Raw genomic sequence first — 17,544 nt, 5'->3', positions numbered from 1 at the left:
ATAACATTTTAAATCCATTAAATAAACTGTAAAGTCAGGATAAAATTTTTGAAATTAAATTATTAAGAAAATCGAAGGGGAAGTGGCAGTTTCTTTTGAAAAAAGAGGGGCGCGGATACACATAAAGTTTGAAAACCATTATTTCAATGGCTTTGCAGTTTTTTGGTACCTTTTTGCAGTAACCTAATGATTTCGCTACTGTCAACGTATGTGGCTCTGTGAACCTGAACATTCTTCTGATTCGAACAATCATTACGAGTAAAAAAACTTAGAACCCAAGATCATTTTAAAATCTGAATGTCCTATTTTATGATTTTAAAATTAATAAATAGACTAGCCATCACAAATAGTTTTATAATACCTACAATTTTCTGGAACAATTCTCCCCCGCGCTCCCACACAAAGAGTACTGCATAAAAGACACATATTGATATTTAAAATCAATTTTAAATGTAAAACAGCATTTTTGAGACTTAGAGGTGATGTTGCGAAATCAATGTTGGTACACAGAAAAGTAAGCTCGATTATTTCTGGAATTTCTTGTTTCATGCTCATAAAGAAGAGTATGCCTATAATCGTTGAAAAAAAAGTTGTTACTATTTTATCCCTTTACTTTTCACTGATAGTCGAAGCAAAGGTCAAATATAACAATCAGTTTCGCTTTTCATCAAAAGGACGGAAAAAGACTAATGGAAGAAGAATTTTCGTATCATTCAGAGGGAAGTTATGCATTTTTATTAGCAAAAACGGTCGTCGAACTCTGAGTGCCATAAAACATTCTTTCAAAAAAAAAAAAAAAAAACCTTTCCCGGAGAACACTTTTAAAGGGAAAAAAAAAATACCAGAAATATATTTATGAAATCAAGAGCACCTTCAGATTTATTTAGTTAAAGAACTAAAAGTTATTTCTTAAATTTATAATTTTCTACTGAATTTTTAATTCAGATCATTAAGTTTTTTTTTAAAGCAGAGTAACTGCTGAAAGAAAACTTAATGTTACAAGAAATACAATCAATAGCCACATCTCCTAAAGCGATAAAGATGGGATTGTAATGCATTAAATATAAATTTCTCTGTGGAGACAAAAAATTGAGTAAAACAGAGACAAAATACATTAAAATCGCACATTAGAATATTGATAGGGACAGTTTGAGTACTCTTTCCCTAATTTAAAAGCATAGTTAGGATTAAAAACTACAAGAGGCCCAAAGATGGAAACTTATGTAGGCTTAAAAGCTGACTGAAACTTATGTGAGACATGAAGACTAAAATTTATGAGATGCACAAAATAAAGCTTTCTTCCATAGAGATCTTACCGCAAGCAGGCACGTAGCCAGAACTTTGTTAAAGGGGGGGGGGGGTCCAAAGTTGCACGAACTTCAAAAGAGGAGGCATGCTAAAGCAGAATTAGTAGCTGATAATTACACAAGACTAAGATAAATCCAATTAAAACTGATCATTAAAATATGATAATTAACTAAAATTAATTAAATAATTGAAATTTATAGAGTCATTAGTTAAAATTAGTTAACAAAAAGCATATATTAAGTGGTAATCACATACAAAGTTTCCAAATATGGGTGAACCTCTGTCCTCCTGAAAATAAGTGATATATTTTCTATTGATAAAAAGGGCACAAGAAAAGAAAAACGGAAAACGAAAACTGTTCTAGAAATTACTTGGAAAATGCATGCGATAATTTACTAGAATATTAAAGCTTTGTAATATATTTCAACAAAATATGTACATATGTACTTATGCCATTTTATTTGAAAACTAGAAAGTCACCCGTCAAGGCATGACGGGTGAAAATTGCTTCAACTCTTCCTCATTTGAACGAAGCAATTGCCTGTTTGGTGATATTTTGATAGTTGAAATTTTAACTCTAACACCAGTGGATTAACCCTAAACTCCAATAGATAGCGTTCATTGTTTTCGTTTCTTCATTCCTCTGATATGACACAGTCTTACCAGTAAAAATGTTCAAGTTACCGGATCGAGTTCAGCCTTGTCACAATAAAGCCTTTCCTTGCATGTTAAACATTACCAAAACATATTATCGAATTACATATCATGCCATGGTGCGAATTCATTGTTGAAACACGCGGGTTACTCAATCATCGGCATTATTTATATGAGGATAAATAAATCTATATCTATGGAGTCGAATGTATAACTATATGAATGTTACATAACGTAACCCTGTCCGATTTGAACAGGGTTCAAATCGGACTTTCAGGCAAAATCCCACAACTCTCTCAACGAAAATATTAACAAGGTTTCATTTAAAAAGCTTGAATTAGTTTTTATTTATTTACATTTATAATATTCATTTGATGCCACGAAATAGAATGATATTTCCAATCTTATCCGTTTTCTAATTATCATTCCTAATCATCAATTAAAAGCTTGAACAAACTATTAACTCTTTGGGGGACGGAGGCTTCCTTTGTTGCAACCATTTTTTATATATATATTTTTTCTTTCTTCAGCCAACTGACACAGTGATTTCAGTTAGCTGGAAAAAAAGAGAAGCAAGAAATAAATGGTGTTCTCAAGTGAAGTCGCTATTCCTCAAAGGGTGAAAGCTGTTCGAAAAAATTTTAAATATCGGAAAAGGCGTATTGCCGTTTTTTATCATTATTTTTTTCTTTCTAACGGGGCTGTGTTAGAGGCTTTAGCCTTTTGCGGAACAAGTGCGAACCAACGATATGGCATCCAGTCATTCATATGCCACCATTAAGGCGCGGATGTGAATGCCACAGGAAAATTTGATGCCCAGTTTCCACCAGATGGAGACACCTGAGCTCTCTTCGATGCGAAACTGCAAAAGGAATTTAATTTTGTCAAGAGTATTCACAGTCAAACGACCTAAGGGATCTTTTACATGCCGATTAATGGAATGTATACCTAATGAATTAAATTAAGCATCTGTATAATTTTATTTTAACAACATGTTGTTAATTTTAACAACAATACATATCATATTTTACGACGCAGGTAATGATTTTTTTTTTTCTTCAATACGATGTTAGCAAAACATTCTATTGCAAGAAATAGTAAATATCTTTAGCTTGAAGAAAATAAGTGTTTAAAAAAAAAAGGCAATATATAAAAGAAAAGCTCAAAAACATTTACCTCGTATTCACCTTTTTTGTTTCTTTGCTTGTAACGCAGTAAATAGCGGTAATTTTCACCTAGTAATTTATAGTTAAATGCACATGCCTGTTTTTTGTTAATTTAATGCTACCTTCACAATTTACTAAAGATGGATGCATAGATGGTAATTAAATAACTCCTTAGTACAAAGCCAGTGAATAACAATCAGAAAATGTATTCCAATGATGCAAATACAAATATGTTTTATGGAACAACTCGAATAAGATTTTTTTTCGTCAATTAAAAACTAACTGTTTTTCTTTTGGGATCATAGAATCACAATTCAGTAAGATTTAAAAGTAATAATTTCTAATAAATTACTTATTACATGCGTTAATATGTCCGAACTTGTAGATTCATAAACTGATCACAGTAAAATATTCAAGTAATTTTCAATATAATTTTTCTATAAAATTTTGATACCGTAAAAAGTTTGTTACATCAACTTCAAGTTTTATTTATTCATTTATTTTACCTTCAAACATGAATTTTTTTTTGGGCATTTAATATGTTCCATGATCATGCTTAAATATTGGGGGGAAAACATCAGTAAAAAATCTACGTAATTTGTTACTCAGAAAGGAGAGAGATGTTAAAAGTAATCTAAAAGTTCAAATAAAATTTTTATCAAAATATAAAATGAATCTGAAATGAACCATGCCAAAAATATAGAGTTAAAATGCAAAAAAAAAAAAAAAAAAAAAAAAAAAAAAAAAATCAATAATTATTTTTCTCATCCTCAAACACACGAAATGTGTAGAGTTTCTTTTTTCGCTGCTGGCTTAGAATCTAAAATTAGTTTTTAAATGAAAAACACATTAACACGTAAAATTGCTCGTATTATCAAGAAAACTTTAAAAGGGAGCACTGCGACTTACCTAGTTTGGGTAAACTTAATTTTCTTTTGCATACAATTTTGTTCAAGATATGTTTCTTATAAGTATAACGTAGATAAAAACTGCGTGTTAAAACAGAAAAGAATCGGAATTCAATTACTGATTCACCAGGAACGCACCTCACTCTGGCTGTCTTTCGTACAACATGCGTCTACGAAATCCACGAAAATCCAAAACGAAAAGAGAAAGAAATAAAGAAAACCACGCCAATGAGACTGTGGGATACGGCGGAAGTGGCAATAAATGCTTGTTTTTACTTTGCCAATGGCAATTTGATGGACCAGGGAGAGGGGCTGAATTTCAAGGTCGCAGGACCCAGCTGGTTTGAAAGTCGAAAGGGACATTTCCCCGTTTCGGACGGAGTAGGTGACACAGCAAAAAGCAGACGAAAATTGGGAACCTGCAGTTGTTGCACGAGGTTCTCGTGTTCTGAATTGACTCAAACGCTGAGAAAATTGCCGATTACTGGGAATATTTAAGGGGAGAGAATGCAGCGTTTTATAAAATCATTATCTTTCGGAAAAATTTTGTTGATGCGAGATGCAACAACTGAGAAAAAAGGAGAGGGGTCTGGACCCCATGGACCCATTTCTTGGCTACGTCCTTGCCGCAAGAATCTGCACTCTGCTGCAACTTCCTGGTTAATCCTAATACTTAAAGAAGTTGAAGAAATGTGCTTCGAAATAGATTACAACTTGATAGATTACTTCTAATTAGTCTAAATATATTGAACTAAAAATAAAATTCATTTTAACTCTTTAGTGATTTTCCTTGTCTTGCTTTCATTTTGATCATATTTTCATGTTTTTTTCTGTCCATTTTCAGATTATAACAAATCCTTGCGTAACGGATGCCAACGGAAACACTGCACTGATGTACGCTGCATCACACGGCCATGATGAAGTCGTAGCTGTGTTTATATCCATCTTCAGAAACGATATCAAAAGTTTGCAGCTTCACAAGAGAAACAACGATGGTTTTACGGCTCTTCATTTAGCCGTGAAAAATCGACACGAATCTTGCGCCAGGTTGCTAACTAGAGAAGTCCAGTTTTTCCCATCAGCAATCGAACAATTTCCAGATCCCAAAGAACTAGATCGCGAGCCCACACCTCCAGGTATCCACGGTAGAAGAAAGCATAAATTAATCAATTCGGCTAAAATTAAGATATCATCCTTAAAAAGTGAAGGAACACGAACGACTGGGACAATGACAATTGACAGTGAAGATTCAGATTCTTCCAACTCATGCCTGAGCGTTCTTGAATGCAGCGTAGGCGATTTACCCATCTCAAACTATACTCACCCTTTCGGGTTGCAAACAACCAAATCAACGCAAGTAGTATCTGTCGAAAATCCACAGAAAACAGAATCACGTGGCAGTAGCAAAGAAAGCTCGACCGATGTCGATTTAGGAGATGATTCCTTAGTTTCCGACAAGATCGACGACTGGCCAGCCATCCCAATGCAACTCAAGACAAGTTCTCAAAAGCAGCTCGACCCCCTTGTGCCAATTGAAGCGGGAAATGGACAACCGCTGATCGTGAAAACATTCCAACGCAAGTGCCTTTTGAAACAGAATAACCGAAGTGTGTCTGCTCTTAGAATACATTTGCACGAATCAAGAGACGTGAATGTAGCTAAGAAAGAGTGCGAAGCTGAGAACATTTTATGCGGATCCTCTATTAAACCCCAACAAAACAAAAATCGCATAACAAATGGAATTAAAAACGAAGCTTTAGCAAATTTACTACCTATCATTCCATGCAACAAGGAAAACGGTCAGTTGCCTCCAGTTAGGTACACTCTACGTCGTAGTGGCAGTTCTAAACAAGATACTCTTTGCTTCCCAAGCGCTTCCTATATATCTGTCAGAGCCGATCAAAGTCCACGAGAAATAGAAATGTTCAAAAAGAATATAGTAGCTCTTTCATAAGATATAAAATATTTTTGTTGTTTTTCCAAAGTGTTATATACCTATTTATCACGTTCACAAAACATTTTTTTCCCCCAATTTTTAATTATTTAAATCAAGTGTGCATAAAAGTGAAACATTTTGCAGAATAGGGCAGTTGCTTCACTAATGTATCCAAAACATAAATAAAAAAATTATATACTTTCGTGTTATCACTGAGTTAGTAATATAAAATTAGCATGGATCATACATATGTAAGGAAAGCTGCTGTACCTACGGAAAAAATATACTTTTCAATTTTTGCTGATCTCTGGGATCTCTGGGAATGGATAATCGATCGGAAAAAATTTCTGGCAGAATTTACAGCTTAACATCTAAGTTGGCAATTTTTGTCAGGTGAAAAAATCTCAAAGCTTTCAACCTCAAATTTTTTTTAAAAAAAATCATCTTTTTTGTCCGTGGGTACAACAGCCCATTCACCCCGCGAACAGGTGCCTTTGTACTCATGGACATATAAAAAAATAATATATAACTAGGATAAAATAAATAAATACCTTTGTGCTGAACAGAAAAGTAAGACAAAACAACGTTAGAAGAAGCACAAATTTGTAAATTACAACAGACACGTGTTTCGGCGTTACAGGGAACGCTTTTTTCAATGCAAAAAATAATGAGCTTATGGATGAAAAGACATCCGACAAAAGGTATAATATATAACTAGGTATATATGACTAGGTCTGAGGAACTCAATTATACTCAATACATTTTCATAAGCTATTTTATGTTGAAATACTTCAAACATCCATTGAAAATAACCTTAAATAAAATATGCACCAGATATTAAACTTCGAAAATTGATCGAAGTTTTTCCCTTTTTTTTTTTAATTTTCCTTAATTATTAACATCAGTGAACTCTTTAAAAAAGTTATTAATCTTAAGAGAGTTAATGATGTTATGAATAATTAATATGTTTTTAAACAAAACAAAACAAAACAAAAAAAAAAAAAACTAGATTTATGATAGTATGACTCTCTATGTACTTACATAATAACTTCAATTTATATGCAAATTGAAACCTTTAACTAAAATTCACCCATCACAAAAAAACTCAGTTTAGATTAAATCAACAAAAATTTAGAAAAGTCGACTTTAAATAAAAACAGGTGAGATTAACTGTCTGAAGATCCTGCAACAGGTGGGGTTACTTCAACACTTTATCTTCAATCCCTACTTCAAATTCATCATTATTGTTTAAAACAAATTTCGAACGTTGATGACTAGGCACCATTTTGAGGTACTTCACATCGTAAGAAGACTCAAGTGTGACCCAAGGAGACTAAAAATTGCTGTCCGTGGGTACACATGGTTGTGTGTCCTTGGGTACAAAAGTATGCCATTTTGGTTTTGCAAGGCAGTCACATCGACAGGACCACAGTTTTACAACATTAAAAATCAGAAACAAAACCTTCAAAATATAGGGAATCATGATACCTACAACAAAAATGAATAATACAATACACGACGGACGAAAAAAAAATTGCTCATGTTATTTTTTACTTAAATCCTACTAAAACCGAAAAAAATCTGATAAAACCTAAAATGTTCGTTTGATGGGGTTGAAACTTTCTGGAGTATTGGAGAGGGCTGTGACACACACGTTGAACCCCAATTAGGATCCCTCTCGACGATACCCGGAATTTCCCGACCAACGTCCGTAGGTACAACCGTCCGTGAGTACAGCAGCTTCCACTATGTATTATAGTGAGAAGAAAGTTTTGCAATGAATTTTCGTTACGTACTGTAAACGTGTGCGCGAACTGTAGAAGATATAATCAATAAAAAAGCCGGCATTTAGGCTTGCTAATCACACAATATTATTGAGTTTTGGCACGAGATATGTGAAGTGGACGTGATAAAAAGAATTAGTCAAAGAAAATTAATTAAGAGTTTTAATATAAAGTTTTGCTTTATGAGTTAGAGTTAGTCTATAACGCAGCCGAGGCAATTTAAAAAATGGCAATAAAACCAGTACAAATGATAAGTGAACCTCTCTTTTGTTTTGGGGCAACAGAAAGAACTAGTAGCCCTAGTAGGTGCTTTTCACTCCAGGAACCCCCCGTACCTACCACAATTTGTAGTTTAACCAGTTTGATGGGACCCTGAAGACGGCTCTGATTTTTTGATCCAGACCAGAAACCGAGCAATCCCGGTTCCAGCACCCCCAGGCATCGTTTCACTTAGAGAACTTTGTGACCACGAGCACATTTAACGTCCCCCAGTTGCCATTAAGGAAGACGGTGGATCTTTGACCCGGCTAGGATCGAACCTGCGACTCTCCGGTCACAAGTCAAATGACTTATCGATCAGGCCACCACGGCCCCTTAGTAGGTGCTGCTACATAGCATGATTTAGAAAAACTTTTCTAAGAAAGTCTAACTGGAACCGGAACTTTAAACGCGCTTTCCACAAAACGAAAATGACCACTTATATCCCTTTTCTTATCACTGCCTTATATAATCTACTAAAGATGACCACATCACTGCAAAAAGATAGTTATTATAACATTAAGTATTATAATTGTTATGATTATGGTAAGACATCCATTTTAGGGAAACGGAGAAACCAAAACAATTAATGCTATCTACTGGAGTTCAGGGTTAATTCACTGGTGTTAGGGTTAAAATTTCAGTTATTAAAATATCACCAAACAGGTAATTGCTTCGTTCAAATGTAGAAACAATTTTCACCCGTCATACCATGACGGGCGATTTTCTAGTAATTATAATAAAAAGAAAGTATGGCAATAATATCGAAGAACTAACTAAAAGATGACCTGTACTTCGAATGCTACACTGTAAAAAAAATTCGGAAACGTTTCTGAGTATATCGTGCAGCTGCGGTTCATGAAATTTTCAAAAACGTTTCTGAGTATTTCGGAATTCTCTTTCTGTAATGTCCGGAAACGTGTCTGAGTATTTCGGAATCATCTTTCTGTAATGTCCAGAAACGTGTCTGAGTATTTCAGAATCTTCTTTCTATAATTTCCAGAAATGTTTCTGAGTATTTTGGAATCCTCTTTTTGTAATTTTCAGAAACGTTTCTGAGTATTTCGGAATACTCTTTCCGTAATTTCCAGAAATGTTTCTGAGTATTCTGTGCAGCTGTGGTTCATGAAAGTTTCGAAAACGTTTCCGTGTATTTCGGAATTCTCCAAACAATTTTCAAAAACGTTTCTGAGAATTTCGGAATCCTTTTTCCGTGATTTTTTCTAAAAAATAATTCTTTACTACAGTATTGCATGCCATATCAGTTTCAATTCTTTCATATCTAAGAGCAATGAAACAAGCAATTTTAGAATCATTCGTGGATTTTTTTTTTTTTTTTCTGAATTTCTAATGACAAATAGCATGGTTAACAGCATAACATATGCACAGTTATAAATTTTTGAAAATTTATGAAATAATATAGTAGTTTCATTCATAATCACAAAATCGTCAGGGGAGGGAAGGGGAGTACTTTCTCAAAAGTGGGATTGTTTGTTAAACAATATTAAACTTCAGATTTTCTCTCAATATTTTCAAGACAAAATTATCAATATATTGTATTTTTAATGCAGAACTTAAAAACATATCTTGTATCAAACTTGATAGCTTTTATTTTCGGATAAAATTTGACAGAACTTACCTACACTTTGCGTTCCGAAATTCGTTCACGTCAAGTCAATTTCTTTGACGAACAAAGTGTACCGAAAAGTACCAACAGAGAAATTGATGAATTTAAATATGACACCAAAGTCCCCCTGCTGGAACCATTCGGGTTTATTCCTCTGTTCTTGCCCTTTTCCAGTTTATCACAAATATAGATACTTAATCAAAATAGGTTACTGATTTTATTTTTAGAGTGTGCGCAAAATGCATTATATATTTTATTTATTAAAACACTGAACTCTATTACATGATTATTCCATTTCATATATACGAGAGTCCCCCCCCCCACACCATAAGAGTGATGGTGCACCCAGAAAATGATATAAAGCGCCCCCCCCCCCCTTAAAAAAAGCAACCCCTTGAAAATGTCAATGGCACAGTCTGCGTGGTGAACGCCCCTCGTCTTCTCACCATATGTGTATTGCATATTAATAACATAGTATTTAAAAAATGATCACTTTTAAAACGATGACATGAAATAATATTACTTTTTATTTCGGCATGTAAATGCAGCTGTTCCATTTTTGCCACTGACTCATTCCTCCTGACTGTCCTACATTAAACTAGTATATCCACGAAGGAAATGTTATTTTCGGAACTAATGTCAAGGAATTTTTTTTATTGTTAACCACATTTAACAAAATGAATAAGCAGATGAATTAATTTCATAACTATGTTCTTACTAATAGATAACATGGTCATTTTCTAATGGTATAAATATTTTTAAATGAATGAATTAATTATAATAAAAAAAGATAAATTATACCGGCACATTTTTTGTGAAGCATATTACAATACTAGAAAATATTTGCATTACCATATTTCTAATGAATTAAACAATTGATTTTTTTTTCTTTTTGAACCAAAATGTATGTACATCCAAGTATTTCGAAATAACTTTTCTGTGATTGCTTCTCAAATATAAATCTTATTTCTTTTGCGTAATTAATCAGTTTCAGTTGGTTACAACAAATAGTACACCGCGCACATAGGTATGTAGGATAACTTTAAATTAATTCGATAAACCCAAAAACAGTTACAATTGGAGCCTCATCAAATGCAAATCAACAAAAATATAAATGTATATAACAACATGTTTTAAAATATTCATTAATACTTACAAGTGAACATGAGCGGAAGAAAATCTAAGTACCTCCATTACAACTGAATAAGTAATCCAAAGGGTTTCGTTTCATTAAGTATAAACACGGGTGTTGAAACTATTCACGCTTGAACACACAATATATATCTAATTATGGTTGCATTGGAAATTGTAAAGAAGCAAATGGTTATTAACTAACTTAATAGCTGCGTACATCGTCTAAAAAATCAAGGGCAGTCCAAAATGCAAAGGCGTAAAATTAGTTTCGACACATTTTACTACTCTCTAGACATGAAATAACAAGCATTCCAATGCTAAACAGTTGCTGACTGCAGCAACCATAGATAAGAAAAAAAGAAGTTCTCGTTATTTCTGACTCATTGGCGCCTGTGTTGGAAGGATGAAATAGGTTTCGAAGCGTTGCGTCATCACTTCCGCTTCTAGATTTCTTGAAATAACCAAAAGCTTTCTGAATATTGAGGAGTTCGCTATTAGATGAAGGATTCCTACTATTTCGGAAACGTTTCCGATATATCTAGAAACGTTTCCGAAATTTGTTACAGTGTAGGTCTCTAAAGTTAACAATGCGTTGTTTAAGAAATAGATAATTTACTGCAAAACTTATGATTCACTCAAGTACAAACCTATTACTCGGTCAAATTTTGCTCATCGGTATCTCATATGCAGAATGTTTCTAAAATTTTGGGCAAATCTTTAAGAGGTGTTAAATGGGACGATAAGTAACAAGAATCGTCCGGGAACATATGGTCGCAAACACAATGCTGATGCACTACATGCACACAAAGCCAGAAGCTAACGGATGCAAAACAAGTAACAAATTTACTACTCAAAGACGATTTTACACAAAATTTTAGTTTTGAAGAAAAGTTTCGAGTAGTTGTCAAAAATGACGGCCTATAGTAGCTACACTAGTCGCAACAAAGGCGGAGCGATCAATAAAAGTATGTCAACAGCAGGCTGCAAATATTAACTACCGCTTTAAACCTTTAAACATGTTGTGAAAAATCGACTTTGCGTAGTAAATTTGTGAACTGTTTTGCATCTATTAGTTTCTGGTTTTGTGCGCATGTAGTGTGTCAACGACCACATGTGTATGTGTGTTCTTTGCTTCTTATCCTCCTTCTAGTACACCTTGAAGTTTTGCCCAAAAGTTTAGACTCACCCTGTATACTTATTTTGAGACCAATAAGTGAACCAGATTTGAAAAACGAACCAAGTAAGCAGAATGGAACTAACTTGTTCGATTATTGTTCCGATAATATACGTATAATGGTATCAATATTCTGAGCTAAGTCGCAAAATGTTTTAGTCAGGTCCATACGCAATCGGGTAAAAGTCTCTTTAACTAGTCACAAACACAACTTAAATTTAATGTGATTTGTTAAACTCGAACGATTAAACTTATGTAAAACAAATTTTCACTTTTGAGAACAAACACGTTACTCCATGAAATGACACTGTGTGCGTCTGTTTTACTCATTTTTGACCAATACCTGCAACCTCCATTCAAGATATTCTTAATAGGTGCGGGACACTTTAAAAATAACTAAAATTAAAAATATCCCCGACTGAGTCGCAAATGTAGAATTAAGAGGGAAAATTGAAAATCCTTTTAAAAGCCTTGTACTATTAAAAATCAATTACAAGAATTGTATTTGTTGGCAAATAGAAACTGGCAGCAGATCAAAATTTTAAATCATTGCTTTCAATTTCCTTGTCGGTCAACAATGTAATTCGGTTACCAATCGCGCGAATAAGGGATTGGCCTTTTTTAAAATCTGCTTTAAAAACGCGTTATAATTCGAATTCTATACAACATGGAAGTTCCAAACACATTCTATGAGACCCCTGCCCCCCCCCCCCCCGCAGAAAAAAAAACTCTTCATTTTGGTACAATTTTTTTAAATATGTTTTCACTATAAAAATCGCAAACTACCTTTTAGAGGTTTTTAATTAATATCTTCGTTAATCAATGTCACTCAAAGACGCAACCTAGCTAAGAACACTCTAAATCAAGTCTCTTTTCGAACATTTTTTTAAATTTCGAAATCGGTACATTCGTTTAGGCGCTAAAGTGCCACAAACAGATAAACAGATACACAGACACGTCAAACTTATAATTCTTTTCCTTTGTGTGCCGGGGGTTAAAAAATTTATTAAACAGTTTAGTTTTGAAATTTTTTGCACTGATTCACCATCTATTTAATAAGCAAAATAATAACATAAATTAAGTAATAAATAAATACCTTTGCGCCGAGATTTTACTGGGTGTCTTTACATCTAGAACCTCACACCTTTAATTGAAAAATGGGTTTCTTAAAATCCCTAAACACGTGTATTCTGTAATCTGATTATTTGTGCTAAACAACGTTGGATATTTCCTGTCATAGCATAAATGTTAAAAAATATATTTAAATTTTATTTATGTTTAAAATAAAAATTGGGTTGCATTAAAAAAAAATTAAATCGCTAAAATTCAAAATCTTCGTCGTCAGTTTTCAAAAAAATTATGCACGGATATCTAATCTTTAATTTTTATTCGGCGATTTAAAAAATATTAATTCAATAAAAAATAGAAAGCAATTGAAGATCAATTCCGAAAAATTCGAAGATCCTTTTTTTATTTTAATCACATTTTTTGCAGTAAACTTTTTTTTTTTTTTTCAAATTTGCTTGTAAAATTAAACTATTTGAAAAAAAAATATGCTTCAAGTTTCATTACTTGATCTTTATCAGTTCTTGACTTATAAAAGGGAACAACAATCGGGAAAAATACAAACAATCGGGAAAACAACTTGTGTCACCCAGTTCCGCGGATGATCGGGAGTTTACTGTACTAATAGAAATATCGTGAAAAATCGGATGTAGCGAACCCTCGGCTATAGCGATAGCTCAACTCGGTTAGTTGAGAGAACACACACACGACTCTTTGAAGGGTTAAACTAAAATTAAAGACAAAATAACTATCAACAACATCACTTGTAAAATTCTATTTTATTGCAGCATGTTTATAATACCAAGAATTTTCTTAAATATTCATTACATATGCTATAAACAATTTTGCTTCAAAATTGTGTATGTTATTTAAACAATATTTTGAATAAGTGAAAATTTCAATTTTGTAACTGGAACTCAAATATTAATATAAAACTCCCCCAACATAAAGTTCCACCACATAAACATATTATTTAAATTGGTAGAAAGGAGTGAAATAATATTAAGTTATGCCTTTGATTTTAAACGAATGTTGGATGAAATGAATACATCTTTAGAACAATTATTATTCTTTGAAAGATTAAATTTATGATTAAATTCAGTCCAAATAAATAAAATTGTAAATAAAGAATAAATACCTTTGTACTGAAAATTAAATGAATTAATTAACCAACGTTTTGAAGCACAAAAATTGCAAATTACTGCAGAAGACACGTGTTTTGGTGTTACAAGGAACACCTTTTTCAAGGCAAAGAAGTGTGAGCTTCTGAATTAAAATTCATCCGAGGAAAGATTAATAAAAGAACCGAGAAGTGCAGGTTATCTTTCCTCGGACGAACTTTCATCCAGAAGCTCACACTTCTTTGCATTGAATAAAGCGTTCCTTGTAATGCCAAAACACATGTCTGCAGTAATTTGCAATTTTTGTGCCTCAAAACATTGGTATTTTGATTCATTTAAAATTGTAAAATGTAAACTTTTAATACTGAGCAAATTACAGGAATACTAATAAAAGACTAAAAACAATAATTTATATTAGGAAACTTCAAATGAAAATCACATTTGAATGCTGATAATTTAAATCACTAAATCATGATTAAAAAGTCAAAAGCATTTAGTTTTGATCTAATTTTGAACTTTTACAGAGAAAAAGAAAAGATATTTAAAATGAAAAAAATGCTAGAAGTAAAACACTATGAAGCTCAAAAATTTCCTTCCTAAGGTCAAAAAATCAGCAAATTAAAAACTAAGCTTAAAAAATAAAAAGTCTTTCATAATTAGATAGCATTTAAATATATCACAAAATTACTTACTTTAATAAATATTTTGTTCATTTTTTTTCATTGACTTTAATCTTTTGCATTTATTGTAAAGTTTGATTTGAAAGAAAAATAATTAGGCATATGAAACACTGTCAAATATAAAACAACAAAGATTTTTTAGTAAAGGGGAAAAAAAGATCTGGCATGATTTAAAAACTCTTAAAAATTATTATTCATTGTTAAGAACTTTAAATATTTTATAAAGTCATTAAAATACAAAATACGCTTAATTAACCCATTTGCAGTTTTAAAATTGAAAATTGCTGAAAATCATAAATCAAAATAAAAACATTTTTTAAGCTCTTTTCTTAGTAACAAATTCTACTGTAAAAGAGTTGATAGTAAGCAAAATAATTATATGTTAAAATTCTACAATTCGTATTCAATGCAAAAAAGAAAAAAAAGAAAGAAATAGTGAATGAGCAAAAAAATATACATCTTCAAAGACTTCAATAAATAGGTAGTAAAAGACACAGCATGATTCATAAATTCAAACTATATTTCTATTTAAATGCAATAGAAATGGCAATAATAAGTAACAAATATAATTTTATAACTAAAATATTCCAACAATTTAAAACTACAGCATGTAAAATGCTTTGGCAAAGAAATATCAAATACTTATATGTATAATCACCAAGTATCATGCCAAATAGTATTCTTCAATAATGAAAAACACAATAACAATAAGTCAACCATTCACACATTATTTGTTTCCCAAATTCAAAACAAACATTTATGCACACAAAATCAAACTATAAACAAAATAATTCTAAAAAGGACCCTGAAAAATATACATCAATTGAATATGAAGAATGAAAAAACAAATTATGCAACTATTCTAAAACCCAGAAAGAAACGTTTCAATTTCTTGCTTCTGCGGGATTATTAAACATCATGAATGCATTGAATATTCCATTGTGATAGTTCTGATATTTTTTACACGTTTATTACAACCATACGAATTTGAAACACTTAATTTTATTTCTGTAAAATAGGAGAGAAACTAAGCTCCTTCTTGTGTCAACAAAAGATTTCAATGATTGTTATGAATAAGTAATATTTCTCCAAGTTGAATTTAAGTAAATGTAACAAAAAATGTACATTGCTTCTTCAGCAAAAGAAATGCCACATTGCAAAACAAAATGGCTTTCAAAATACAGTAAGGGAGAAAAGAAAAAGCAAATAATTTAAAAAAATATCCAAATACGATGAAAAAAATGATATAAATTCATTTCTATTCATATCATACTGGAAAAAAACTTGGTTATACATCTTTGATTCATACATGTCATTTTTAAATACTTAATAATGCAGGTTTCAAAGCAACTTAATTTTAAACTAACGTATTTAATGAAGATTAAGTAGGAAATTATTTTAGACTAGAAAGTCGCCCGTCAAGGTACGCTGTGTGAAAATTGCATCTACATTTGAATGAAGTCATTGCCTGTTTAGTGTTATTTTGATAGTTGAAATTGAAACCCTAACTCCAGTGGATTAACCCTAAACTCCAGCAGGTAGCGTTCATTGTTGACCATTTTTTCGTTTCTTCATTCCCCTGAAATGATTCTTACCAGTAAAACAGTTAAGTTACTGGATCGAGTTCAGCCTTGTCAAGATAAAGCCTTTCCATGCTGTTAAACATTACCAAAACACATTATCAAATCAACATGCCGTGGCGCGAGTTTTGTTGAAACACGTGGGTTACTCGATCATCAGCTATTATTTATATGAGGATGGCGCTTGTTAGTTACAGAAATTTTGGGGAAATAAAATTGTATGTGAGAGTCTTAAAACAAGTTCTGTAACACTTATGAAAAAAAAAAGGCTAAGAATTTAATTTAAATGTCATGCTTGTGATTACGACATATTCAAATTTATTTCTGTTACTCACAGAAGTTTACATTTTCCAAGTCAAAAATTTCTAGGTAATTTTAATTCAAAATTTGGCCCATGAGGATTTTTTAACGGATACAATTGAAGATTATAAAATAAATATATTAAACTAGTGGTACAGATAATAGAAGATATTTTGGTGTGAAATAAAAGCATTTTTAAATGCAACACAAATTTAATATAAAGTGTGTTACAAAGGAAAATGATGAAATTCATCAAAATCAAAATAAAAACAAAGATTCTGTGCTGCAAAAGGCAATGTTTGGAAAAGAAATGTTCCCATTGGCAATATTAAAGATTCACAAGAGACTTTTTTAAATACTAAATGCAAAATAAACTAATTATCTCTATGTAACACTAAATATTGTGTCGTTTGGCGCAGGAGGGGCTTTTAAGGCTCTTGCCCCAAAAAATCCAATAAAACCAACCAACTAAATATTGTGATGTAACAAAAAGCTGTTTTATTACTTAGAGCAAGTGGTAAAACTATTTGAAATATGAAAGAGGTTGAAGTTATTTCAACAGCATACTGCCAGGCTTGGTTAAACAAATATAAGCTGTCTATTGCAAAAATAAAATTTTGAAAATAAACTGAATAAATATAAAATGGAATACTGATAATTTTTTTATTAAAATGGGCTGGAGTACACATGGACAGATCTTCATCCATCTCTGCTAGCTGTTTTGAATTACGTTGATTGGTCGATTTTATGCACCATGTCTAAGATTTTTTCAAAGAGCTGAATATCTAATCTGCTTTAGTCAAATTTGTTTAAGAAAAACGTTTGTAATACTAAATTAATGTTGATTGC

The 17,544-nt window shown here is 32.0% G+C and overlaps 1 protein-coding gene across 1 annotated transcript in view; it reads left to right on the top strand.

The window, feature by feature from the left end:
• Positions 1-6,029, top strand: part of LOC129216017 (ankyrin repeat and SAM domain-containing protein 3-like) — a 29,732-nt gene extending 23,703 nt beyond the window's left edge. The window contains exon 2 of the mRNA XM_054850153.1: positions 4,881-6,029. Within this exon, the coding sequence (XP_054706128.1) occupies positions 4,881-5,990 (1,110 nt within the window). The 3' untranslated portion in view covers positions 5,991-6,029. The remainder of the gene's footprint in view (positions 1-4,880) is intronic.
• The last annotated feature ends 11,515 nt before the right edge of the window (positions 6,030-17,544 follow it).

Source organism: Uloborus diversus, chromosome 2, assembly GCF_026930045.1.
Source record: "Uloborus diversus isolate 005 chromosome 2, Udiv.v.3.1, whole genome shotgun sequence".
NCBI classification, from domain to species: Eukaryota; Metazoa; Arthropoda; class Arachnida; order Araneae; family Uloboridae; genus Uloborus; species Uloborus diversus.
This window is presented reverse-complemented; position numbering and strand designations above follow the sequence as displayed.